Here is a 27,981-nt window from a genome sequence, read left to right as displayed (position 1 = left end):
TTATTCTACTAATAAAAGCTCACCTTCTGACACTTTGTGATAAAATCCACACAAAGTAAGACTCTAATAATAAAGCGCGAGGTGATTACATAAGTGTGTATTGACATTTTTAAAGCGGGCCTGAGAATGTGTGTGTGTCTTCCTGTTTGGCCGGCAGTGTCATAGGAACAGTGAGTGGGTGGCGTCCAACCTGGAACTTCTCATCGGTCTCGCCCTCCCCCATGTGACGGAGCAGGTCCCCGCTGGCCTGTCCAATGCTTCCTGCCGCAGTCAGCACCGTCTGTCTGGGCTGTATGAAGATTACATCACCACATTCATTACACTGGCCTGGCCTGTTCTCACACAGGCCTCCCAGAATTATCTAAAACAGACTTCTGGATCAAAAATCATCCCAGAAAGCCCTTCTGTAATACATCTTCACTGGGACATTGATAACAAGGAAAACATGCAGTTCAACACTGTACGTGGCTTTATGGCTACCGGGATTACAGCGCAGGATGAAGTCCAAGTCAGTACAATAATCAGTGGGCGTCTCACCTCAGCGGCTGCAGGCTCAACAGATCTGAGCAGATCCGATACAGCTCCTGCCAGCATTCTGGCGGCACCCATGAGCTTGTGTCCACTGCCCACCTCATCGTCCAGTAACGCAGCGAGCAGCTTGACACCCTTGGACATCTCCGTGAGATTGGAGGAGATGGTGGTGATGGCACAGCCCACTGCTGTGTAGTCGGTTTCTGTGGGCTCACCTGCGGAGAATGGATGGCCATCATTACAGATTACAACTCTACTGTGCATCATAATTTGCTGTGCTGCCGCCACGTTGATTTAACTAATGCACGGGGGCAGCCTGCGCGTCACATGCTGTAACACACACATCAGTGTCAGTGTCATAATTAGAGCCTATCTGAAATGGTTCCACGGAGATGAGCGTGTTGATGGAGCAAGTGGCCGTGAAAAAGAAAAACTTTGTATTAGATAGTGGAGGGAGTGTAAGTGCAACCAAACAGATGGTGAGGTGAGATCAAAATCCTGCAAAAGGCTGGCAGGAACTTGCCTGGCGTTGTGCCAAGCAACATGGGAAGCAGAGTGAGACACTGCCAGTGAGTTGAGCTTCAGGACAAAAAGTTCATGATTTATTTATCATTAGAAATATTTAGATGGAAAAATGGGTAATGCTCTCTTGTTTAGATCAAAAGATCATCATGTTTAATTCTGACTTGGAAAACACTTGATTCACACCTTACGATACAATAATGTAAAGATAAACAATATTTTTGAAAACACGGCCATTTCCTTTAGAGCTTCGTCCAACACAGTTTTCATAAACCACAATTGTGGCGTAAAAAATAAATGAAAACTGAAAATGATACCTCGCTCCATCCTTGAGCTGTTTATTTTTCTCTTGGGTACTCACCTGCTGTGAGATTGACCACAGATGCTGTTCCAGCGGTGATAGCATCAACCTGAGAGTGGATTTCGTGTTTGGATTCATCCACTTTGTTCTGAACCCAAACCCTGGACGCCTTTTGGTGGAGGAGGAAAAGGAGAGCTATAGGCTTTCATCATAGTGGGAGACGTTCAGCTCATATAAACTTTCTTGTGAAGGATTAAAAGACTCTGGCTGTAACACCTACATATTTGGAAACACTCAAGCATTTAATACAGCCTCCACAGTTACAGTCAGCTCTACAGCTTAATTGTATTGGAGAAATATGATGGACTTTGATGTGATGATTTCTAAGATCTGTTTGCATCCATGATGGCTAGAAAAGTGGAACTCGAGGAGTTGCTATAAATGTTTGGATGTAGAAGGGTACTCCATCTATCCATGCTGCATCTACGCTGTAGTGAGGAGACTCACCAAGTCATGGCCCAGTGGAGGAAGATTATCAACATGTCCCAGGTCAGCTTGGGCCTGCTGCACAGCCTGCATACTGCTGTTGATGGTCCCCATCAGGGCCTGCTGCGCCAGACTCTGACAAAAACAAACAACGGAGGCACACAGTGTGCAAATGACCAAACAAAAGCAATCTAAATACACAACATGCATTGTATGCGGGTGCAAAATTGTGAACCTCTCAGTCTTGCAATCTAATGTTTATAAACCACAGGAGACAGATGGGCTTTTAGTGTGAGCATAAATCACGTTTCATTCTCTATCTCACTCACAGCCATATTCATATTGTTATTGTGGTTCAGTGTTGACAGCGGGGACCACAGCCAATATTTCAAACACCACAGATCAGATTCACATAAAAAATGTGAGGATGACCTCAACACTGTGCTCTGACATTTTAAAAACGAGAGCACTGATCATTTTCTCATCCCCTCTGTTCACTATATTAAATTGCACAGAGTGGCCCGTGGTTGGATGCTAGACACATTTATATCAAAACATGGCGGCACAGAGGGTATATCTGTGTATTTGCTTTAGTTGCATTTGTGTGGGACATCATGTTCGCTTGCAATTTGCAAGTGCTCTTTCTCACCAGAGGGGGCATGTGTCCTCTGTGCATCTGCCCTGTGGTGATTTGCTGCTGGGCAGAGGGCATAACCCCCATATTAAAGGTGTCGGGGCCGCCGAAGGATCCTGACCGAATTATACCAGGAAGTGCTACTGAGCCGTGCTCCACACGACCCACCCGATTGAACTGCTGCTGCAAAATTGTGGACCTAACACAAGAGGAAAAAAAGATAGGAGGTGTACAATGAGTTTCTTAATTAAATGCACTTTAATCATGAAGTTGTGTATGTAATGTACATTCAACACACATGCGCAGGATGCACACAGATGCATTCAAACCGTCTGGTTATGTGAAAACTAAGGATCTAAATTAAAGCTTTATGTGTAATGGAAAGACCAGTAATATAATGTCAAACAAAATGAAAAACTAAATTACCAATTTCATTCAGGGCTGCAGACTTTGTAATGATATACATGGTGCTTTTCATCTAATCTTCCATCCTTATGAAAACTCATCAGATCAATTATAAATGATCCTATTTTAGGATAGTTATCTCTATGTCTAGACAGTGTCGTGTGCTTTGCAAACTGGCTTACGGAGGTGTTCTACAATTTTTTTTATGACTTAGTGGATATTTAAATTCTGATCATTAATCCACATAATAATGTAACTGTTGGATGATGAAAATTACAAAAATTGTAATTAAAGTAATTACCATGCTTGTTAGCAACTGTTCCCAAGGTGAGTAGGCATTGTCAGAAAAAATATTGTACAGAAAAATGTCTGTTTTCCTTCCCAGCTCAACAGATGCTCCTGACTCCGCTGGTTAATTATGGCTTGTTTTGAGAGGCAGCAATTATGTTTTTGTGCTGAGAACCACGACATGAGTCAATTGGCCTGTGAGCAGCAGGAATATGATGCCCCATTCTGCCAGATAGTGGTTTCACTAAGAGCCATGTGGATTTCCAGTGACAACAAATTTCCAAGCTCTGTGTGATAGAGCCGTGGTCCATAAGCATTACCTTGATTTCCATCAGCATCAACCACGAAGCTAGATGGGAAAAATCGCGAGAGACGGCAAACAACTGGGAGATAAAAATTAATGAATTAAAAAGAGCTTCCAATGAGATGATATCTTAACCTTCCTAAGATGCAGCGTTCTCTTGTGAAATAAGATAATTTAGTGGCTTTACCCTTAGGCAGGTTTTGTGTTTGCATTTTTAAAAACAAAAAAAAATTGTACATGGAAGCGTTTTAACAGATTGTCTTTTGGAATATCGAGAACGGTGGTACTTTAAAATTCAAAGTGCTTTTTTTTGTATTTTATTCTAACATTACCTCTCTTGGGGGCACTACACTGGGAGAAATGTAATTACATGCACAATTAAACAGCAAGGTTTAAATTCACAAGGAATAACTGGACTGTGCACACTGAATAGGAATGGTCAGCATTCTGCACAGACAATACAGTCGTTGATACACGAGCACTACTCACTTCTTGGGGGAAACAGATTCTTCCAGCATGGTGGATTCCTCATCTCCCTCAAGGCCAAAACGATCTTTACTCTGCTTCTGTAGAGAGGAGAGACACAGACATCACATTGAAAAATGCAGGCTACGAGTATGGAGAGTTGCATGTGTGTTGTACGAATTCAAAGAGCTTTAGTTTCTTTTTTCAGTTACTTGCCTTTTTAAGTATGATGTCAATGTATCCAGCAATAAGTTGGGATATCTGCTCTCCCTCTGTGGTCTGGACAGAGTAATAACTCTCCTGGTACTCTCCAAAATCCTTTGTAATGCAATGAAGACAGCAAAGATTCAGGGAAAATCAAGTCGCAGTATTCTAACATCTAACTATCTAGCACTCATAAGATATTCTATACCTGATGAGACCCTCACAGTCTGCTTACACGTAAAAAAAATAAAATAAAAAAATGGCTCACTGGCACTGAGGTTCTGAATAAACTTGGCAGCACCTTCATCATTTCTAGCCCTAACAAAAAGAAGAGCTGACTGGCTTCTATGGCCCTATTCCTCCAAAGAGCTGATTAAAAATGAGATGCAGTGCATATCGAAACTGCTCACTTCAAAGCAGAAACACAAGGGTGAATATTTTTTTGTTTAAATCAATGTTGGCAAATATACCTTAGAGTATTTTTTGAAATTTGCATAATCTATTAATCTTTAAATGGAGTACTCCCCTCCAATACGAGCAGAAAACAGACAGTGCTACTGCCAACAGCTGGTAAAGAAAATTGAAAAAGCTTTCAGATAAATAATACATCCAAATTCTGCACGTTCTTCCCCGGGCATCTATTGTTAACTCAGATGAAATAGCTGGCTAGCATGCTGAAAACATTCAATAATGGAGTCTGAGGTCTCAACAATTTTTCGGATGCTGTTTGTATTGGAAAATGAAAAGTGGGAGAAAGATTGAATATGTGATGCAGAGCTGTGTAAATCACACTGCGCACAGAATAACTGAATATGTGCATAGGATTAGGAGGGTATAACATCTGACTATCTAAGTAGTGCTGAGGACTTGAGGCAAACAGTCAAACAGTACCAGGGTGAAGCTCTTGGGGGAGGCAGCCCATCTCTTGACTGTTGTCAGAGGCCACTCCTGCACCACATCCTTCGTCTTCTCATCCACTCGCATCACCGACTCTTTGGTTATCCCCAGCAGCCGCGGCACCAGCTTATTTTTACCCTTCATCTTTTCCTGTCAGACAGGACAACATCAGGCAACATATATGCCGGCGCTAAACACCCACACAGATGATTCATTCAAGGTGCGAATGCAAAATCGTTGTGCCATTCTGCTTGTGCTTTTGCGATACGCATGCTGTGTCTGTGGCTTGAAGCCCCAAATGGAGGAGGGAGAAGGGCAGCTGTGAAGTGACCCAGCAGAGTTCAGCCTTGTTTAACTGCTGCTTTATTGAGCAGGGTCTCCACAGGCTTTAGTCACTGTCAGCACACCAGCCTGGTGCTTCCACCAGCGCTCTCTGCCTGACCAGCTCCAGCGCCCTCCACTCTCTGCCCACTGAAAATCTATTACAGCTCACTTTAGAGACCGAGCCTACACTTGGCTCCCCTCCGGGATTGCAGAAGACGACACAGAAATTAACAGACTGTAGAGACCGGGGAGTTCAAAAATATATACGTTTTATGTTTCCAGGCTTTTGTTGTTGTTTTTTTTTTTTTTTTAATCACAGGGTTAAAATGGAGAGCTCCTAGAATGGAACAAAGGCCAGTAAGTAGAACAGCTTTAAAGTATATATTTTTTGGGGCTTTTATGCCTTTAATGGACAGCACAGTGGAGAGTGACAGGAAACAGGGAGAGGGGGAATGACATGCAGCGAAGGGCCGTCTGATGCGGGATTCGAACCGGGGCCAACTGCAGCGAGGACTGTAGCCTCTACACATGGGGCGCCTGCTTAAACCACTACGCTACACAACGCCCCAGTAGAACAGCTTTGAGGGTCAGGGCTCTTAAACACAAGGACAGATAACATTATCCGACTGTTCGAGATATCTTCACACAAAGGTTTATTAAAAACTTCGATTGTTGTAGGGTTATATTACTTGAATGTCATAAGTATCTAGGCTCTGTTCAAGCAGGAAGCATGATTTTCTAATCTGAAGTGGTGTAGCTGAGGTATTATATCATTTTAAATAGTTAACCTTGATTATTGTTTGGGGAAATTAGCTTGTGCAACAAATCACAATAGAACAGCAGTCACACACAGGGATATTTACAGGCTTATTTTCTTCCCATGTACAATATTTCCAATTCTGTGAAGTTTGCAGCTATAGAGAGTTTGCCAACGCGGGAACCTGCAGCGATTAAAGACTGTCAGATGAGAAATGGAAGGTTACAACAAACTCTCAGATCTGCTTCAACAAAGCCAGGTCTGTGCTTTTGCCTCTGTTAGCATCGAGAGCGGAGTGCAGCTGGAGTGAATTATTTAGCAGTGTCTTGAAATCTCCATCAGTACATCTCCTCATCGGAGGCAGACCACGCACGCGTGCACTCACACTCACACTCACTCACACACACACACAAAGATAATCTGAACCCTGCAGTCTGCTTTAACTGTGGGGCCAAATATTCCATTTATCGTCCATTAAAACCCCAGCAGACAACAGCCCTCTTCCTCTTTTTCCTCCCCGCTTGGGCTGCTGTCAGAGAGCTTTTATAATACCTGCCGGTGCGACTTCATCCCATTCGTGTGCCGCACTTCCATTCCACTTTTGTGTTCGCCAAACCAGAACAGAACAGAATTGCTATTGTCACAAGTATTTCACAGCACTGAGTGTGCTGCTGAACGGCGAGTGCACAAGCTTGCACTCTGAAGCTTCTGATTTGTTGTGATAATGGGGTTTTTTGGAGTTTTCAACAAGCTTTCATACCTGTTAGACTGCGCAGTGTATATCAGGACTGCTTTCTCACAGCTGCCAGTCATCGGCGCAGAAGCATTACGTGCCTGCTTTCCGCATCCAGATGTTTCATTTACACTGATATCGCTCAGTAATTATCAAAGGAAAATTTATTACAACTAGAGCTTTATTTTCATAGTGTTGTCCTTCATTTACATCATTTATGGTAACATTGACCGTTTAACCGTTGAGATCTACAAATGTGGCAACATTACTACAGCGAAGTTAAATGTGGCAAGACACAAGCAGTCAGAAGATCACACTTGTAAACAAACCAACCATTTAGCTTAAGCTTTCTCTTGCAAATAAGGTCAGCTTACCTTGGGGCTTGTTTACAACCTGTATTATCATCTGACTGCTTGTGTCTCTTCTGTGTTTTCTTTGTTTGTGTGCTACAATAACTAATAGAAATGATGGCCCAAAGAAAAAAAAAAAAGATCCAAGTTGTAATTATCCTTTAAGGGCAGAAACCACATTTGTTGGGAATGTGGGCTTATTGTCCACTGTGCTTATGAATCTAATGTATGCAGTAAATCTGTGAACACATTCTCTTTCACTGATTCACCATTTGACTGGTGTAAATTAGCATGGGTTCAGCTCTTACTTTCACCAGGAAGAAGGACACTCCGTACGTCTGCAGGGACCTGGCGAGCTTCACATACTTCACTTTTGCCTCAATCTCCGTCATCTCTCCGCAGTTGTTATGTTCCTGGTGAAACGACAGCGGTTACATCTCCACGTCCTCAGACTGGTCATTACATATGTGCGTTAATATACTTGAAATGCTGTGATCTACATGTTTTGTATTTTTCCAATTCGTGCCTTAACAGAGAACAAATTTCCACAATTCCCCAGGGCGCCGTCCACAGCTTCAAAAACACTACATTTACTTAAATGCAACATTCAGGCAATGTAATGTACATACTTGGAATATTTTCTTCTCGGACCCTCTCTGCTTGATGTACTCTTTAGGTAGGAACTCCTTCAGGCTACGGAGATAAATAACATTTTTACATGGTTACTCTTTTGAGCTACAGGCATTTCCTTTTCTATTAACATACCTCCACATATGAGGTCATTCCTGCCCTACTGCCTACATATCAGAAAACAGTTGTAACAGCTGACGCCACCCCCTGAGCTTTCCACTAGAGGAAATCCCTGAAGAAACAGCCTGTACTGAAGCAGGAGATAACCACTGCATACGTACAGCTGTGAACATAGTAAAAGCACAAGGCGCCATGCAGACTTATTGTGAATGTTGGTGTTAATGCATCTTTTTGAAGAGAAAAGCTTACTCCAGGAATCCGGGCTTGTGCTTGTGCTCCACGTGGGGTCCGAACTGGATCTGAGCCTGGATTCCTGCGAACTCGCAAGCTTTATCAAAGGAGACAGGGTGGGATCCATTCAATATATCATCCCTAGCCTGGAGGAGACATGAGGAGGGGGGAAATGAGAAGGGGGAGAGGGGAGCAAGTGAGAGGAAGAAGCACACATCCAGGAAAAGGATACAACTACAAAGGCATGAGATTTATCCAAAATTCACCCAGCAGAGCTTCCGTAATGAGCTCTTATTGTGTGCTTTGAATGTGCCGTGGCTCCAGAGAAGATGTCTTCTAAGTGAATGATTAAGTGTATATCTAGAGCAGGAACATCATAACTGAGACTCTGCCACACAGGGGAGCCAAATAAGATTTGTTTTGCGACAATAAAAGCCATTCTGCCTGTTTTCACACGTAACAGTTCCAACGATTTGTCATCACAGCCCATTACTTGTTATTAAAGAGGAAAACACATTACAGGGAAATGCATCAGTCCATCACAATATCTCATCTGCATCACAGAATGGCCCTCTATATGTTGTTAAGAAATCCAATGAGTGAAAGTTTTTTTTTTTTACTGACCAAAAAAAAAAGAAGGGCTTGTGTTATGTGTGTTTGATGCTGCTGAGATATCACTTATGCTTCTATGCGTTTTCAGCCAGGCTGTCTACATTATCTTCACCATTTAGGTAGATCGAAAGGGAGAAGCCTTTGTTGACATCTTTCAAATGGTTGTCAGTGTGTGCTGTTTTCTCCAAGGGGCAGTCAGCTCCGCCACTCTCTCTCTCTCTCTCTCTGTCTACTTGCACTCCCTCGTTCTAGTGTGCTGCTGCAAAATTAATGGCTCCAAAAGCCAAGAGGCCTTGCTGACAGTGAGAAAGGAGCCATCAGTGCTTTTAGCATTAGCATATCAGTGCACAGCGTGGACTTGACTCATTCTTACGTCCCATTACATCAATGAAAAACTAAGCAGCGGCTTACTGCTGTAATGAGGACAACAATCTCCTCCACTCACAATCAAGTCCTTTCCCCAGTGCAATTCACAGTGGAGTACATAAGCTCTTGCTGAACACAAGAAGACACTCTAAAATTAGCCCTCACACATGCCATTCACTCCGCTACACACTGTTACTACTCTGTATTATTCTGAAGTAAGATGCTGAGGAATGATGGAACAGCTAGATATAAATGTTTAAATATTCAAATAGGTATTGTTTGGTAGATGCATTTTGGTTATAGAGTATGACGAAATTTACTAGTGGGCCCCTGGTTATTTAGTAAAATTATTTAGGTTGCAAGACCCCCAGTGTGGGTTTCCTAGTTATGTGCTATGCATATGTAAGGGTTTTATCTATGGTTTCAGTAACCTGGACAAGACTATTCCGGTTTGAAAGAAAAACTAAGATGTGCCAGCTGGAGTAAACTGATAGACACCAAGATACTGTTGGATGTAAACACCTTATCAAGGCTTTGCAGATGCATCCTCAGCTGGAGTTCACAGTTCTTTGTCAGTAAAAGTAGGATGCATTTGAATAGATGTTGCTTGCATCATCCATTACTGGTGATAACATGAGGGAGTCAATATCCAGCAGGGAGCATCCAGAGAGATAACTCAGTCGATCCAGAAGTGACTCACACACAGAAAATCAGCAAACTAGATACTAGTCTTTTAGAATAATGTATACAATGAGGTAAATGACCCATTTCGCCGTGTTCCATGCAAATGCCATAACCCATTTACACTTTTAGCTAATGGTTATAAAGCTAGATTTGGCAGAAAAGGCTCTGCTCTTTGATGAGGCTTGGGAAGGTGAGGGGAGCTGCTGCAACAGACAGTGTGGTCAAGTGTGTATCAGCAGAATAAAGTGAGAAAGTGTCAGGTTTGGTAACGGCCATGATGTACACCTGCCTGAACATGATTGGAAGTTAGCGGTCAGCTGTGAATGAAACAGCCGATGCTAATCGGTTAGTGAAGGTGAGATTCATAAGGAGCATTCAGGATGAGCTCTGAACCTGACGCTATCAAATCCAAGACCAAGGCTAAAACATGGAAAAATGCTCCCATGTCAAAACACTCATTGCTTTGTTTACAATATACAGTATATAAAGTTTACTATTGATCATTCATCGGGTCATTTCATTGGCAAACCTCAGATTCAGAAGTAAATTCACAGGCACGTGTCTCTATTTGGTCACCGTCTTGTTACCACGTTACAAGACTGTGAGGCCAGTCCCTGATTTTCTCACTGCGGATACGACAAGTGATACAGGCACTGGTTCTGGGACATTTTAATGGAGCTGCATGAGTGGAAGTGAAGCACAAGACATCAGAAGCTGTGACACATACAGCCTGGGGCTACAACACTGAGGTCAACAAGTCCACCACGGCCCAGCAGAGCAGACACAGAGTATAATACAGCCATAAAAATAAATGCTGACGTAGGGATACACTAAAGCAACTCAATGCACAGAGCAGTGTTTGATCGGGACAGCTACTAATAGATAAGTGAATAAAGCATTTTCTAAACGCTTCATGACTTACGTGACACAGTTTTGTGTGAGGACTAATCCTAAATGTTTGAAAAGATTTTGATGATGACTCAGTCAGCTACAGTAAGATACACCAGCTGGCTTTGGTTCAAATCCAACCTGACCCTTCTTTCTATATTTCTCTGTGATGTCCATTTTCCAATAAAGTAAAAAACGCTTCAAAGGCTCCAAAGATGCTATCACAAACTCTTACAGAACAACAGGATGAAACGATATGACCTTCTGTAGGATAACTGGCCCCTGGTTGACAAAGCAGCACTAAAAACAGGATTCTACGGTGAATTTCGAGTTAATACACTTTTTCAAGGATACTGTTTCGAATACAAATGCTCCATCTGATCCTGCTTTTAAACAACACTGTCTAATGGTGCAAAGACCTTTATTTCAGAAACAACAAAAGTGAGCAAAAGTAAAAGCAAAAGAGCGGGACACACAGAGTGATGCTATTGCTACGGAGGTTTATCCCGGTCTTAGCACAAATACATGACAGAAAGGGAGTGGTCGGGTAGTAAAGGAGATTAGTCTCTTACTGGCAGAGCTTCCATTACGTTTCTGTGCGCGTGTGTGTGTTTGTGCGTGCGTGCGTGCGTGTTTGCGTGCGTGCGGGTTTGAAATCATGGAAGCTTCAAATGATTAATAAACATTTGAGATCATCGCTGATTCGAAGGGATGCTCTGTCAGAGAAATGCCAGCAGTAATGTCATCATTGGCACAATCTGAATTCAATTACTCTATACTGCTGAGGTTCTGAGAAGCACAGGAATTGTGAATGATGACAGACGTTAAAGAGGAAAATGGGGGGTGTAAGAAAGAAAAGGAAAATAATGTGGAGAAGAAGCCCGAGGTGTGTTCCATTCTGCTGGAGATCTCTCTTCTGGCTCTGTTTGGCCTTTTTAACAGGGTGACAAATTAGAGCCACTGCCATGTGAAGAGTCTTCTGTGATCTGCCTGTGTAACAATCCGACTGTGTGCGTGCATGTGTGTGTGTGAGAGAGAGAGAGAGAGAGAGAGCGAGAGAGAATGAGGGAAAGATAGATAGGGAAAGGCAACAGAGAGGCAAATAGAGGCGGGGGCAGGGGGCGGGGATGTTATTGTGAAAGGAAATATGAGTCTGTGTTGAGAGGAGAGCATGATATGCACTGTGCCGTAATGTGTACCAGGGTAAGAGGGTGGGGATGTGTGCGATTATGTCAGAATGTGTAGGAGATGGAGCGGGAGTGGAGACTAGGGAAGGAAACGGAGGGTAAGAAAAATAGAGGCAAAAACAGGAACAGACAGACAGAAGGGAGGAGAGCAGCAGGAGGGTGGATGGCTGGATGTCTTTTGTGAACGCGTTCATGAGGCAGCAGGGACTGAGAAGATGGAGAAAGTCGAACACGAACGACTTTACATATTTCAGACATGGTATACATCTCTGAGCACAGTTTTTCACAGCTGTATTTTTGTGTGGGAGGATATTCAATAATCTCTGTGTAATTCGTCTCCAAAAAAAATACTCTCTTTCCAATGCTCTTCGTTTATGTCACGGAGTACATCTGTACGTGTACATGTGTGAGTGTGTGTGTGTGAGTGTGTGTGTGTTTGGGTACTCCACACCCTGCTGTTTGAGTCCAGGTGTCAGTGGGGAGCTCTCCTCTCCTCTCTTGGAGGGGCTAATGTGAATGCAGTGATGTGTGCAGTGAGCAAACCCTAACTAGTGTGGTACTGGACTCAGCTGACACCCCCCCCTTCGCCCCCAGCAGGGTCCCTCAGTTTATAAAACTAGTAACTGCCAGAGACGGATAGAGACACAGCAAGAGAGAAGGAAACCAACACACACCACCTCATCCAGACATAACTCCAAACCATCTCTCTCCAACAGAGTCTTACCACATGTATATTGCACAAATCCACCGACAACAGGAAGTGTTTAGGTTGTGATGTAACTGACTGCCACCCTAAACTCCTACACCTCCTGAACAACTGTGATATTACAGACATAACCTCCTCAAATCACTAACTGGTCAGTCATGCTGTGCAGTCAGTCACTGCTCAAACCCACAGAACCTTACTTGAAGTTGCAGCCAGGATCCTAATGTTTCCATGGAGACCATATATGTCAGGGTGAATTTTGGGGAAATGCTTCTAAAACGATGCACAAAACATCTAGAATATTTCCATCTGAGGTAATGGTGTAGCCATTCAATTTAATATTTCCTTCGGTGTAAACAATGTGAATTGAAGAGAAATATAGGAGGAAACTCTATTTTTAGGTGACAGAATGAAACATGTTTAAACAATTGAATAGGTTATTACCTCAACTAACATTTCCAAAACAGAAGCCATGTTTTTCAAAGTTAAAAATAAGAAGCAATAACCACTGCCAACCCACTGAGTAGTGTATTTGTTCAATCAGATGTCGGAAGGGAGACTGTGAACCGTGTATTGTGCTCTACTTGAAGTGATGTCAGCCTCAAGCAAATTCCTATTGAGCTTTCCAGACCACAAAGAATAGCATGGTCTGCGCTGCACTATAGCTGTGTCCATCCTCAGATTTTCCTCGGATATAGACACATGAAAACATCACGCCAGTTCAAGGTTACAAACAGCAAAAGTTCCACTCATTACATGTATGTATGGAGATGACAGCGTGCTTACAATGGACAGTTGTATAATGGTAAAAAGAGCGGAGTGATGGTGGGAATCACAGAGGAACTTAAAGCTGCACTCATGAATATTTTCATGTTAACAATGGATCAAATGACTGTGAGTAATGTGAAAGGGGTCTCTTGTAATGACAAATCCATAGAGAATTATGAACCAACTCTGCAGTTCCACTCCGCTCTATGGAGCGTTTTAGCTTCTTTAAGCACATTGTTTTGGTTTTACTGTCTGCAAATTTACTGTTTTGGTATTCTTGCTCCGCTTTCATCAGCCTCGTTTCAAGCCACAGCAGGCAGATGCTCTCAGTGAAAAAAAAAACCAAAACATTGTAAACCTGCTGTATGCTAACTGAACCAGCAACAAACAGAAGACAAACAAAGTTAGCAACTAGCTGGTGGAAAAATTTGTAAAGAGCCTGATACTTTTCTGAGGAGACAAAAACAGAGCTAAAAGGAGAGTGAATATTGGGCTTAGCTCCGTGAATACAAACACAACTCCAAACGTATGCTAATGTCATGCCGCGTCTGCTGGATGTGTAACAACTTCATAAGGTGACAATATGTCAATGTTTTCTTTTCAGATTGTTCTGCTGTACTCATCAGCTGGACAAAATGCAGCTTTTAACATCTGGAACTAAAGCTTTACCTTCTCGTGTAAAGATTTATGTTGTTGTGACACGGTATAGTAGAACCAAGAAACAAGTCAAACCTGTCTGGACCACATGTGAGCTAACCACATTTCAGTCTGTCCAGACCTGGCCAAATGTTAGATGCACGGTAAAACATAGTTATTGAGTCTAATTACACTCCTGTTATGTCTCCTGTCTCTTCTGAAAAACATTTAAAAAACACCCCAAAAAACTGCAGTATGATTCATATGCTAGCCTGCTTGGGCTTTTTTTTTTACCGGTTCAGCAAAAAATAAAAAATAAAATGTAGCCCTCACTTCCCTCTCTCTCGCAACTGTTTTTTTTATATTTTTGCTACTATCAGCCCAAAGGTGTGTGCATCAAGTTTACCTGAACATAGAGCAGGTTTAGCTGGACAGGGTCCCGTGAGTCCACATTCTGGTCCGAATAGAAGAACTTGCGCCTGAGCAGCAGAGTCTCGCTTTCCTCCACTCCTTGCTCTCTGAATGTTCTGCTGTGGTCCAGCCAGTTCACTGCCCAATCAATACACACAGACACACACACACACACACACACACACTCTCTCTGTTACCACATGCACTGAAATGAATACACATTCACTTAACAAAGATGTTACTAGAGGAGGGTACTGATGGTGAAATTAACCATGCTGTTCAAACGCATCACATGGGCAAGACAGATCAGCTTAGACAGACAATTTACCACATTAATCACGGAGAAGTGAAAATCTTGACTGGGCACAAACACTGTCATTTGCTTTATTTTCTGCTGAGACGAAAGCCAGTTTTCAGCCAAAGTTAGGAGGGTGATTTATATATTCGCATGTTTCAAAATTTAATTGGTGTCCTCTGGGCAAAAGATAACAGTGGTAATTTCATTAAACTTTGATTTGTCCATGCAATAAATTAGACTTGAGTGATAAAGCACATGTCCAGATGATGGCATCGAGTCAGATTTATTCATGTGAAAATAAGAAACGGCCTTAAAACCATCAGCATATGAATGACACTTCTGGAGGCTTTTGCACGCTCGCACTCACAGTCATCATCTGTGTGGAGTTTGGCTTTGAGCTTTTCCATCTTCCTCTCGTCTCGTAGCTGCAGCGTTCTGTCTTTCTTCAGCGTCCCCATCCCGTCCTCCTTCTTGTCCTCCGCCACCTCTTGAATGAGGGAGTACTCCTCATAGTTGGTGATTCCTGAAAAGGGCACAAGTTAGCCAGGGAGAAGGAGGAGGAGGAGGAGATGCCTCAAGCTGGCGCGATAACTGCTGCCACGATAGAGAAAGCAATTCTCTTACGCTCCCTTTTCATCTCTTTCTCTCTGCTTTGAAACAGAAGTGAAGGAAAGCTGGTACAGAGCCAGCAAACTAAAATGGGAGCTGTGGAGGAGAAGACGCCAAGCAGAAAGGGCCTACTCCAAACAAACATTTTCCAATAAAGCTATCTGCCAGACACACATCCCTCTCCTCCTCATCCAGTCGAGCTTGATGGCAGCCCATTATAATTGAAATACACAGCTTAGGGAACCCCTCTGTGACAGGCAGCGAGGGCACGGTCTGAGCCTTAGAAAGAACACTTCAGCATTTATTAGAAACAAGCTTGTTTGAGCTTGATGAATGATGCCAATCATGCTTTAAAAAAAAAAAAAAAACGTGATCAGGGCTTTATCAAGTGTACATGAACGCTCCAAAGTAGTTAACTAACGCTGCTGTTCAAATATGAATGTATCGATGTAACATAATGCAACTCAGTGTGAAGTCAAGCGGTATGCTGTGGACTAAAAATAAAATAGAGGATGAATAATTCAAGCCTCGGATGATGGCTTGACAAGATTCGTACTAGCAGCGCTGGGAGACTATCACTTACCTATTCTACTGCATATGGTGACGAGCAGCTCCCCGACTGTTTTTGAGTCATCCACCATGATGGTTTTAATGGCACCATCCAGCATTTTGATCTTTTGCGGCCTTTGTTTCTTCTTATACTCCAAGACGTCCTGAGAAAACAGGAAAGGGGGAAGCTCAGTGACATCTACAACCGTGCTGATCGTTCTCGACAGTAAACTGCAGTCGCTCCCTGCGAGCAGGGAGGCATGAATATCTCAGGTGCCTCCAGAAAATGTAAATCACTTTAAGAGATGATAAGTGACACTGACAGTTCTCCACCCCAGACTATATGACTTAATCTTACTCCATTTCGCAGCATGTAGTAATCCAGGGTTCTTCCAGACTCGAGCCAGATTCCTTTCCTGGGATCATCGTCAGACAGGAAGAGGCCATAATCTGAGGCTGAAACACCAAGGGAAACACAGTATGCAAATGTAGATTCCTATAGATTTCCATTATGTAAATTACTATAGATTCACCATTTGTGAGTCATCCACCAACCTTGTCCTGTCTGGGCTTCCGGTACTCTCTCTCTGATGATTCTGCAGGCGTCATACACTGGCGTGGATGGCTCAAACTGCATCGTCTTCACCACATTGCACTGACGTACACATATCTTTAGTGACAAGGCCACCATCTTGGTGGGTAGTATAACGGCCTCACCAACCTACACACCTGGACAACACAGAAGCACAAACAGTACGTGAGGTTCAGTGAATGTGTAAAGTCATACTGCTGGCTAATATCTCCAATAGACTGTCTGTGTTGTGGCTGGTGTCAACAAGCCATTATTAAAATGTCCTCTCATAAAACAATCATACTCCAAAGTGTGAAGAGGAAGTCTCAGAGGCAGAAAATAGCACCGCAAGGCACAGAGCAAATCATCACAATTACCTTCTTGGGGACATTTTCACCTGTGAAATTGAATGTGTGTTATGCCGCACCCCAGTTCCTCATTCTTCCCCGCTGTTCTGATATTAAAGGGTTACGTGTATGGACAGCCTCTGCCTGATTGCAGTATGTGTAGAATTAGTTGAACCAAGACAAGCGACATAATCTTTCAGCGGAAAAAGGAAAAAAAAAAAATTATAAAAAAGAGACCGCAAATCTCTCTAATCGGCAGGAATAACAGGAGCCGAGTCAAAACACAGAATATGACGTTCCACCACTGCATAATTATCCGCTCTTCCTCTGGCTTGCACTCTCCACCAGCAGCAGGCTTCACCGTGAGACAAATCAGTGGGTGTTTTATCACATACTGCAATTAGGGTGAATCAATTCAGGTATTCTGAGACTCATATGCGCAAAAAAAAAAAAAAAAAAGAAAAAAAAAAAAGGAAAGAGTCTGATACTGCAGTGTGTTTCTCCTCTTCCTTGACCTTGGCTTGAACAGGGAGAGGGATGGATGTGATAAATAGGGCCATCTACACCAGGGAGGCTCTCTGCCTCTTATTTACATTATACATCTAAAATCTCAGTCTTACTTTTTTTTGTGAACAAAGATTAGTCTGTGACGCCTCCAAAGCCAACTCATCTCTCCCAGAGAAGACGGGTATATCAGCATAGATTCAAGTTCACAAATATTGATGTAACTATACACCAGGGCTGCAACTAAGAATAGTTTTCATTATCAGATTAATTTGTTCATTATCTTTCCTATTATTCGATTAATCATTTGATCCATAAAACACCAGCATATTATGAAAAAATTTCCAAAGCCAAAGTCGGCATGTTCAAATCGCTTTTGGCATTTTTACTTGAACTGAAAACAATGGACTGAAATAAAATAGTTGCCAAATAATTTTCTGGTGACTGGCCACTCGATTAACTCACTAATTGTTTCAGCTGTACTTTACTCTAAATTCAACACCAAAAGAATTTTAGATTTTTCTCCATAGTTGGACATAAAGGCAAAAGTTCAAATCTTCACACTGACACAATTCAGATGTCGGCCGCACTGGGAAACAAAGAGTTATTCTGTGCTCAGGATTCGCAGCTCGTCCACAGATGCCTTTTGAGCCAGAGCAGAGGAAGTCTGAGAAGTAAATTTTCTATAATGATCGAGTTCTGAATGAGGCCGCCTGTGACTGTGGCTCTGTCATGGACATGGGTTCCTCTCCAATAGACCCTCTCCTTCCCTGAGTATTTCTTCACACAAAGAGGGAAAGACAAGCACAAAGAAGAAGGGGTAATGGCGCCGCATGAGCTCTCCTCTGTACAGGCTGGTGGAGAAGCCCCACCGAGTTTTTGTCATCCAGCTCTTTCCGCAGATACTCGCTTCTAGACAAGCAGCTTGAGACCCCAGACTGACAAACACAGCAGGCCACGTTGGCACGTATGTGGGCTCACAATGTAGACTCACCAAATATACGGATTGTGCAGATAAAATGTTTGCACTTTTGTGGAAGTTTCACAGGGACGTTTCAGACGGGTCCATCCATCCAGATACCTCTGACGGCAGGTATTTGCTATAGATGACTGTAGGTCTACTCCTAAAGCAACAGTCGCTTTAGTATCTGTTGTGAGTAGCATCACTCGCTTCACAGTTCTACAGAAACCACATGATGAAACCCAGGAGGATAATGATAATCCCTGAGCTTACAGTAGTGTGAGAGCACATTTTTTCACTAGTATCCTCGTGCAAACACTCCAGTGAAGCCAGCTCCTCATTAGCTCTGCTTTCAGGCATGGGTGGATCTACGTCTGAGAGAGGAGCAATGAGAAACAACTCACTTATGCGAGTCTCTGTTGGATCTTATTTATTTTATTACCTTTCCTACATCACTAGGTAGACCTAAAAAATTAAATTTCAAAGCACTCCCATGACATTCACTGATCCATCAGGGGAGCACCCTGTATTGAATTAGGTTTGTTTACTACTAAATATTAAGACATGAAAATGGCCAAAGAGCAGCTTGCTGGGGAGTCTAAACATGGACAATTCAATCGAGGCCAGGGACGGCAGGTGCCATCTGGAGAGGATGCATCTCTAATGATTGACCGTAATACCAGCAGCAGCACAGAGCCCTGCTGCGATTAATGCACCAGTCTGTCACATAAGTATGGAGACGACTGGACAGGAAACCTAAACAAGTGTTGGTGCACGCCTGATCAGTTTGTTTGGACCAGTGTCTGAAAATGCTTCTCACAGAAGAACAAATCTGAAGCTGAATGATCCTTGAGAGCTCACAGGGTGTGGATGAGAATGAAAAACACTCTTCCAAGGCCACCATGCAACAATGCTGTATAAGGGTTCTTCAAATGTGTGTGTTTTTTTTATTTGATCAATACCAGAGTAAATGCCTGTGTGTCTCTCATGCTGTGTAGGGACGAGAATGTAGAGAAGGCAGAGTACAACAAAAGCCAGGATCAGCTGTTCTGAAAGAAATACGCCTGGGCTACGTGGCCATGATTTCCAACTGTGAAGAGCACCCACACTCTTTACAGCCGCTTTGAAGATGTTCAATGCAACAATCACATGGCAATTACTGCACTGTACGTGTCAGCCATATACTGCACAAGACTGTCCCCTGCAATTTGCATCAGATGCCAGGTTTCTGATGTCTATTAAATCATGCTTTATATTCTGCAAATACACGCCATGTTCCCCAACCAAACAAAATAAAAGCCTAAGATCTAGGAGTACACAGTATAAACACTTAAAGTAATTATGCAAATGGAAAACAATAACAATTGAGTGCTATCTACTATTCAACATTCTTAAAGCACCAAATCTGAACCATCCCCCCACATTGCTCCAGGATTTTCAAGGTCAGCCCATTAAACTGAGATCACAGGAGAAACAGTAATGATTCCCTGGTAAGCAAGGCATTTTAGACTCTTTCTGCTTTGGCAGCATTTCTGAACAGAAGCAGAAATAGTGATGCAGAGGAAAACATCTCTTGTCTTACTTACACAAACAGCAGCAATTACTGTTGAGTTTTAAAAAAAAAAAACAACAAAAAAAACAGCCACTCTGGGATAAAAGGTAGATTAGTATGGCGACTCTAAAGAAATCACAACTATTGTAAAGGTTGACAATTAGGCTTTAACAAGCTGTGATGCAATTGAAAATAACCCCAAAGCTCAAATGAAATAGCCAGTAAAGCAGCAGGAGGATACTGCAGGCGCAGCCTTCACTAACCTCACAAATACACAGAGTTTGTATTTACTATACCAAATTATCTCCAGCCTGGTGAGCCTTTGTTATTGTGTAATTTAAGCATGTAGTATGTCAGTGACATTGAATGCCAGGCTGAGAGTTATTCTGACCTCAGTAGTTCTCAGAGCTGTTGAGAACAGCAGGATTAAAGCATGCGTGCATTGAGAAAATGCTAATTGGCGAAACTGCTCCACACCACACCTCCTTTTCTCTCCTCTTTACATCCTCCTGAACCGACAGCCTTTTATCCCCCCGCCTGATTGAAAGCAAGGTCAGTTTCCTGCAGGACCACAGTATGTCTCTGGAGACTGCTGAGCTTTCCTGGAACACAGACACTCCAGTGGTGTTTCACATAACAGCAAACAAGGGTGGTTGTTTTGATCATCTGTGTATTCAAATCCAACATTTTCCTGCAGTCCAGAAACTACACTTCCATTCAAATCTCCACAGTGGAGAACCCTGTCAAGGTCAGGTGTGTTATTTTCACCATGCTGCTTCTAAATTTAATGACTGCTAGGCGATCATTCTCAGCACTTCACATCCTTATTTGAATTGGTTTATCAGAGCCCTAACGGTGCACAAGAGGTAGGCATTAATCAACAACCATTAATACATCTTTATGACTATGGGGCATATTTGATTTAAAACAAACATATAGCAAATGATTGTGTGTCTATTTAATAGCCCAGGGCTGTAATCTAAATAACACATGGGGCCAGAGAGACATCATTTTACTTCCCCTTACCACATTAAAAACATGAGGAGAAAATGATTACGGTACACCAATTCAAAATGTCAAATATTCACAGGCTGCCAAAGGTACTATCGATGGAGCAGGTTTATTCTTTTAGAAGGTGTATCAATACAGATAAACTGTTTATTATCGCATCTTCTTTTCGCTTAGTAGATCTAAAATGAACCAAGCCCTCTATTACACGTACCATTTCCAAATGTCCATTTATCAAAGTGTCCTTGTGTTCATTTCCGGGCAGAGAACCCCCACTGAATCTGGATTCTACCTGAATACAATTCAAATAATTAATAAGTCAAAAGGCTTTCATCCCCACCCTTATCACTTCCTCCATACGTTTCATATATTAATCATTGCTCCTGCAGGAAACAGCTATCACTGGACAGCCTTATGAGGCAGAACTGACCCTTGCTTTTTAAAGTTCACCAGGATTACTATAAACAAGCTGTCATGTTATAAGTGGCTTGCACGGTATTATTTTTTACTTCATAGAGTGTTAGTCAAGCAGTGCTCGTCGATTCAGACAGAAAAAAGGAGCGACGCTCTAAATTCAGAGCCACTCACAGTTACACTGATTTATTTTTGAACATTTGAAAATGAACCTTGCTGCTATGACCCACTCTGCGGACTACATGCTTTGCTCCCGGGCGACACCCTCCGCGCTAATGCAAATTTGAGGGTATAGACGCTGACAGAAATTATGAATCTTGCCCTTGTCACGGGGAGGGGGGGGAGAACAGCTCCTCTTACACTAAAAATATCCAGCGAAGTTGAGCGTCCTCCAGCAGCATCGCTTGGAAAAGAACAGCACAGCACAAGCAATGCAATAAACGTAACTGTTTCTTCCTTTCTTCTTACAATGGTATTCACTAATATCTACACATATATGGCAATAGATCAAAAGAAATCCTATTAATCCTTAAATTATAATTCTTGAAGATCAGACAGCAAAACCTTCAGTACATTGAAAATTATAAGAGTGGGTATAGTACACACTTGGCTCAGTTACATTACTATTGAGATATTATTGGTTTAGGTAGCCCAGCAGTCCTGAAGTCAATACATTGAGTCTTATAACACATGGCATCATTCAATATGTAGCATCCCTCATCCTCATTTAGAGCTGTGAAGAATGAGCTTCTTAATAGACAGAGACAGAAACAGCTACTAGAGGAGGAGAGCTCCACCCAGCAGCTGCAGTCAGTCAACCAATGAGCTAGTGCTTCAGTCACTCAGTCACTCAGGGGTAGTGGTTCATAGAGGCTCAGGCAGATGTTGCCCAAACATTGTTTTTTTTTGTTATTCCATTACATACACTGATGGGTGCAGATCAGCCCAAAACAACAACAGGAGCCCATGATGATTTCATTATCATTACTAACCACATTTTTAACCATAAATCTCCTATACAGCATTTGCAGTATCTGGCCTCTGGTCCACTAGCCTACATCTGGTTTTTGACTGATAACTATTCCAGACAAAGTGATGTAATAATGTGAAACAGGGAACATGTTTGAAGTCAATAGTTCAGTGTTTTGGATTTTAAAAATAAAAAATCCAGAGAACAGTTTGCTAAAAAAAAAAAAAAGAGATATATTTCAGTGTCTCACATGGAATATCACTTAACACTTTCCATGAAACAATAATTTTCACAGCACTCTTCTTAAAATATGCATTTCATGCCAAAGATAATATTTAAGGATGTGATAGCTGTATGTATGACTATTATGAGTATCGAATTCTGAACAGGTGCTTGTCAAGTGGCTTCAATCCACACGGGTTTGCCTATTATTTACTTTTCACTGCATATGGGGGGGTTTGATGTCGACATACTTCATTATGTTCGATCTGGGAAGCGTTTCCTCCCCACAGTTACGTCCTGAACATAATTTCTTGTCAGCAAAACCACAACAGATTTCAAAATTTTGTTAGATTATTTATATCTCCCTATTAATACTAATATATGTGCTTGAATTTACACCCTGAGTAACAGGCAGAAAGGCAATTCAGCTTTGTGAAATTAAGTATCTCAGTACGCGGTAACATAAACATGACCAAAAATATAGTAGAAAACAGCCTTTATATTACTATCAATATCACTACATGTTCTCCAGCTCAACCAACACGGATTTGCTCGTTGAGATGCTCAGAGAAACGCCACCGTTGCTGCTGAGTTCTTACACCAACTGGAAACCATAAACATAAGCCGTGACATTAGCTGCTCTTTAACAACGTTCGAACATCATGGTATTGGTGTAACAGAACTGATGTGTCAAGGAGCCCAGTAGCGGCATGTGAATGGCAGCAAATGATAGGAACTTGGCACTCCGCCCTCCTCCATGCTATTGGTTATCAAACAACGCACTGGCCGCAGTTTGCCTGTTAAGGGAGATGCAATCTGTGTGCAATCAGTGAAGTGTACTCAGCTCCTTTATGCTTACGGCTGGATTACACAAATCACAGGAGGAGGAATGATGAAGTGTGGAGTTTGCACATTCTGCTGTATTTACTGACGTTCAATCAATTTGTGGAGGTTGGCTCAACATGGAAAATTTATCCAACTGTCAAGAGCAGGTGCAGATGTGTGCAAAGAAATACTGAGATGGAGAAAATAAAATGTAATGATAATAATAATAAATTTCAATAGTATTTTAGAAAGAAAAAAAAAAAGAAGGAACAGTGTGCTGTATTAAACACTCAGAATTCACATGTACTAGAATTTATGTTCTCCAATGGGAGCACAAGAAATCCACCCTATATAGTAGCCAACATACCCACAATGTACCCGGAACATAAGACAAGATTTAGCAGTCAGCAAAATCAAATCAGTATTCCTTTAGATTCTTTCAGCCATGTCCCTCAGACCCGTAAGTGAGACTCGTGGTAATAAGGCTTGTTTCCACTCTCTCCTGCACTTCGCACTGTGAAAGCAGGACTACAGTATGTGCCAGCGTATGACAGAATTAGAGATCTAGTTTTATCAAATGTAGACAGACAGGCACAGGGAGATGAAGGAGTATAGCGAGAAAAGACTCCAGAGATGTGACAGTAATTAGTGTAAGAATATAGAAGTACAAGGCAGAGCCGGCTCATGAAATCACTGCGTCAGAATTACAAAAGGTCACAGTTAAGATGCTAACCAGTGTTCCCATCACCTCAGTGCCAATCTAACGCTCCCTACACCATGAAAGAACATCAAACTGAGGCAGCCTTTCCTTACAAAAAAAAAAAAGCAGCAGCCTGCAAAAGCTGTCTGCCAAACATCACTTTATTATAAAACAAAACATGTCAAAACATGAAAAAAAAAACAAAAAAAAAACGAACAACTAAACTGATCATCCTGCAGAGGGCCGTGTGTATCAGATCATAACTCTCACACCTCTGGCTCCCACGATCAGTGCATTCTGCCTGGAGTGTCATGTCCTGTAAATCAGGTGACTCCAATCTCCTGTCTGCGCTGCCTCCCCAGCACTGAGCCTCTCTCTCTCTCTCTCTCTCTCTCTCTCTCTCTCTCTCTCTCTCTCTCTCTCTCTCTCCCTCTCTCCCTCTCATACTTCTGACGGCCTACTAAAACTTGCATGCCGATTACAGTATCAAGAGCAGTGGAACGGAACATGCATTGGCTTCACTCCAAAGTGTGATATCCCAAAGGACTTTATCGACATTTTATTATACTCTGGCATGCTGTAAAGGAAGAAAGGCGACATATAAAAAGGCGGAGATTCGCTGTTCTGGCTCTTTAAGCAGAACCAAACAATTAGCTAAGAACACATATCAGTTTAATTCCTATTAGTTTCTCCTTCACTGTGCCTTGTGTTATTATCTGTACTCTCAGTGAGCTTAGTGGAGCATTATTAAAAAAAAGAAACACTTACCGACATTGTGATCTACAACAGTATCAAAGTGGTTTTTGTAACAATAAAACCCCCTGTTGATGGGGAGTGAAACCATGTTGTTGCATGAGAGGAGGTTCAGGGAGAGGCCATGTTGTTGGCCCATTGTTTCCAGATCAGCGACTCTGCCCACAGTTGCCATGGCTGCTGCTGTGCCCACCTTTTTCCTGGACATATAAGGCTGGACAGCAGCAGCAGCAGCAGCAGACACATCCACTCTGCCCTCAGGTCCACGCCTGCAACTGCTTCCAGGGTCATTTGGATTTAGGGTATGCGCTCTGCGGTGATTTAAGGATTCCAGCTTTTAAATGTCAAGCAGACAAGGTCAAAGAGAGAGCGCTTTGACAGTGTTAAGGGCTGCTTTATGTAGGGCTGTGTGCACATGACTGTACAATCCCAGTTTCATCCAGAAGGCCTGTCAGCTATCCTGTCACACGTACATGGAAGTGTTCAGCAGCAACAGAGATTGAGCGAGTTGACTCTGATTCACTTTGATAGAGCGTGTCTGAAAAATTAAAATACTTCTGTGTGAAAGTGTCACTTCAGTTTCACTGCTTTGTTGAATGTTCTGCAGAGGAGAGCCGCAATGAGAGACGTGAGAATCATCAGCAGGTGCATTGATCCCCGCGGTGTGGCGGAGGAGACGTACGCGTGTGACGAAGACAGGCAGACAGAGAACGTGCAGAGAACGCACTTAAGCAAGAACCGTTTCCCTCCCCTTCAATTAACCAAACAGCTTTCTGCAGTGCGTTCCCTCCCAAAATGATGAATGACCGGTCAACATTTAGGGTGGACAGTAAAAGTTTAAAGCAAACTGTGCGAGGCCAAGGCAAACGGAAAACTCCATTATTCTGCTAACATGGGGAGTACATTCCAAGCGCAGTATCATTGTGTGACTCCTTGCAGCTTTGTTTTTCTCTCAGCGAGGACTAAAAGCACTGCTGAATCAAATGTTTAAATTGGCTGGAGAAGGCGTATACAACAGCTCTCCCTCAGACAAATACTGTATACTTCAGAAAGTTCTTCAAGCGGAGGCTGTGTGCAGGAGGCCTGCCAGCAAATTGGTTAGTCTTTTCTGAAGAGTTTTTCAAAGACATATATGTTTTTTAGAGGTCAGCTTTTTCTGGTATATTCTACTGCTACAATCCCAAAGTGAGGAGAGGTGCTATATAAAATAAATGTATTTCTCTTTCGTGCTGAGAAGAAGAATACCATTTTGAGAAAAAGAGTAAATACCAGGTTTTTAAATTCCATAAAAAACCTCAATAGATTAAAGACTAGACTAGAATACACGAAAGGTTTATAGTGTAGTTCAAAGTGGTGAACATCTGCAAAGCTTTCTCAAATATTTAAAGTTCAAAGTAAACATTATAATTTTGCCATAGGAGCAGAAGTGTAGACTACTCTAATGTTTCCAGAAGTATGAGAGAAATGCTTTGTTGAATATTTACTTCATTCAAAGTAAAATTCTTGGTTTCTGAAAAAAAGTGGCACAATTATGTTCTTATAGTAACAACAGCTCTCGTAGCTAGCTACCTTCCACCCCTGGGATCTGGTTAGGACACGAGGAATATACAATACAGCACCAAATGAGATAAACTTTACATTTCAGGGACACAAACATTATATAGCGTATAGGTTTTCTGCAGTCAAACTATTTCTTATGCTAGCTTTTCCAGCCATCTCACTGGATTCCCACCCTTACACTACGTCCAAGTGTTTCTGATTACTAGAAACAAACATCTCTGGCTTAAATCCGCCTCATAAACATCTGGTCAGCTAACCACCCACACACACGCAGCATGGATATCCTCAGCATATTGCGCAACAGGGTGAACTGAGAGAACCATGCTGACTACTTGAAATTCTTTTTGTGCATGCTGTCAGCTCAGTGTCATGCGGACAGAGGGGAAACACAGCTGCACACCTCTGGACACAACTTGCAGCTGGAGCTACATGGAGACGGAGGAGCTGCACAATATACGGAGTGGAGCATGTAAGGGATGCTGCCATGCTTAGTTAAGGACTCGCAGCCTCACTATTTCATGCTCCACATCTGCTGGTTGCCATAGCAACCCTGGTTTTTGGGCAATTCCCAGGTCAGGTGGCTTCTGTCAGCTCCAAAGAAGAAGAAGAAAAAAAAAAAGAAGGGGGCCTTTTCTGTGCAGTGCAGTCTGCAAAAGAAACCAACGAATGAGAAAAGGTTCTGACTTTCATTAGTGGTTCTTAAGATGGTCACTGAAGTGTTTTCAATGGCTAAACACTCAGCGTTTAAAGAGACAAGCTGTTACTATTACAGATGAGCTGGAATGCACTTTTACTGAACCTGTTCTGTGCTTTCTGGTGAGGCCAGATAAAAAAAAACCTCAGTAAACACACAGTAAACGTTCAAGGGTTTCAGTAGATAATTTACAACTGAAAATACAAAATAAAAGGAGAGGCAATGTGCAAGACTATTATTACTGCTGAATCACAGCTTTTGTGATTCAGCAAAAAATGAGCTATAAAACCGAAAGCAACAAAAGTGAACAAACACCTCTCCCGTACACAGTCATGCTTCATTTGTAAATACAGTCAGTTTTACTCTTTCTCTGTGTTCTGTGAAGATAAACTGTGTTTCATCCGCGCGTCATTGTTTATGCCTCATCTGTGCAAAAACACAGTTAATTGCAGCGAGCAGGATTTGCCTATGCACCAAATGTGTTAGTGTGACCCGCAAAAATGGATCAGAAACCTTGAAAAGAATGGCTGTATATCAGACGTTCTTTACAATTACAAGCTAGTCATTATGACAGCATGGGTGCAGTTGAATAACCCAGTGAGGGTTTCATACAAACAGAAGCAGCGGGAGCCGATCATTAGGAGCAGGCGTCTGCAGAGCCGGGTCCCAGTAGCTCAGCCGGGGCCTGTGTGAGAGGTTCTCCGTCTCACAGGGGAACTCCAGAGGAAACACACTGCAGGCCAAGTGCTCCCTAGTTCCCTTCTCTTTAACCTGATTACCGTAATGAGACTTAAAGACTGTTGGATGCACAACATCTAATGTGGGTGCAGAAAAACACACTGCACTCAGTGACTCTCACTGCCAGCTGAATGCCAAGCGCATCATCAGGCTCAAACCCAGCATAGCCAGAAGGCTCATTGGCCAGAGAAATCGTTAGGGTAATGGATGAGAACAGGAAATTGCAATTTATTCGAGGGTGAAGCATTTTTAAGGGGTAGCTCAGA

General features: G+C 42.4%; 1 protein-coding gene across 3 annotated transcripts in view; it reads right to left on the bottom strand.

The window, feature by feature from the left end:
- The window catches only part of tln2b (talin 2b), a 79,386-nt gene that overhangs the window by 32,645 nt on the left and 18,760 nt on the right, over positions 1 to 27,981 (bottom strand). For all 3 annotated transcript variants that reach the window (XM_056386580.1, XM_056386581.1, XM_056386579.1), the window contains exons 2-17: positions 16,452 to 16,625; positions 16,255 to 16,352; positions 15,931 to 16,060; positions 15,106 to 15,261; positions 14,436 to 14,578; positions 8,201 to 8,328; positions 7,831 to 7,894; positions 7,510 to 7,614; positions 5,032 to 5,187; positions 4,153 to 4,254; positions 3,961 to 4,037; positions 2,490 to 2,673; positions 1,862 to 1,975; positions 1,415 to 1,523; positions 538 to 746; positions 191 to 289 (exon numbers count right to left, since the gene is read on the bottom strand). In XM_056386580.1, coding sequence (XP_056242555.1) covers positions 191 to 289; positions 538 to 746; positions 1,415 to 1,523; positions 1,862 to 1,975; positions 2,490 to 2,673; positions 3,961 to 4,037; positions 4,153 to 4,254; positions 5,032 to 5,187; positions 7,510 to 7,614; positions 7,831 to 7,894; positions 8,201 to 8,328; positions 14,436 to 14,578; positions 15,106 to 15,261; positions 15,931 to 16,060; positions 16,255 to 16,352; positions 16,452 to 16,587 — 2,010 coding nt within the window. In that variant the 5' untranslated portion in view covers positions 16,588 to 16,625. The remainder of the gene's footprint in view (positions 1 to 190; positions 290 to 537; positions 747 to 1,414; positions 1,524 to 1,861; positions 1,976 to 2,489; positions 2,674 to 3,960; positions 4,038 to 4,152; positions 4,255 to 5,031; positions 5,188 to 7,509; positions 7,615 to 7,830; positions 7,895 to 8,200; positions 8,329 to 14,435; positions 14,579 to 15,105; positions 15,262 to 15,930; positions 16,061 to 16,254; positions 16,353 to 16,451; positions 16,626 to 27,981) is intronic.

The sequence above is a fragment of the Seriola aureovittata genome, chromosome 10 (genome assembly GCF_021018895.1).
Source record: "Seriola aureovittata isolate HTS-2021-v1 ecotype China chromosome 10, ASM2101889v1, whole genome shotgun sequence".
Taxonomy (NCBI): Eukaryota; Metazoa; Chordata; class Actinopteri; order Carangiformes; family Carangidae; genus Seriola; species Seriola aureovittata.
Note: the sequence above shows the minus strand (reverse complement) of the source record. Positions and strands in the feature narration are given on the sequence as shown.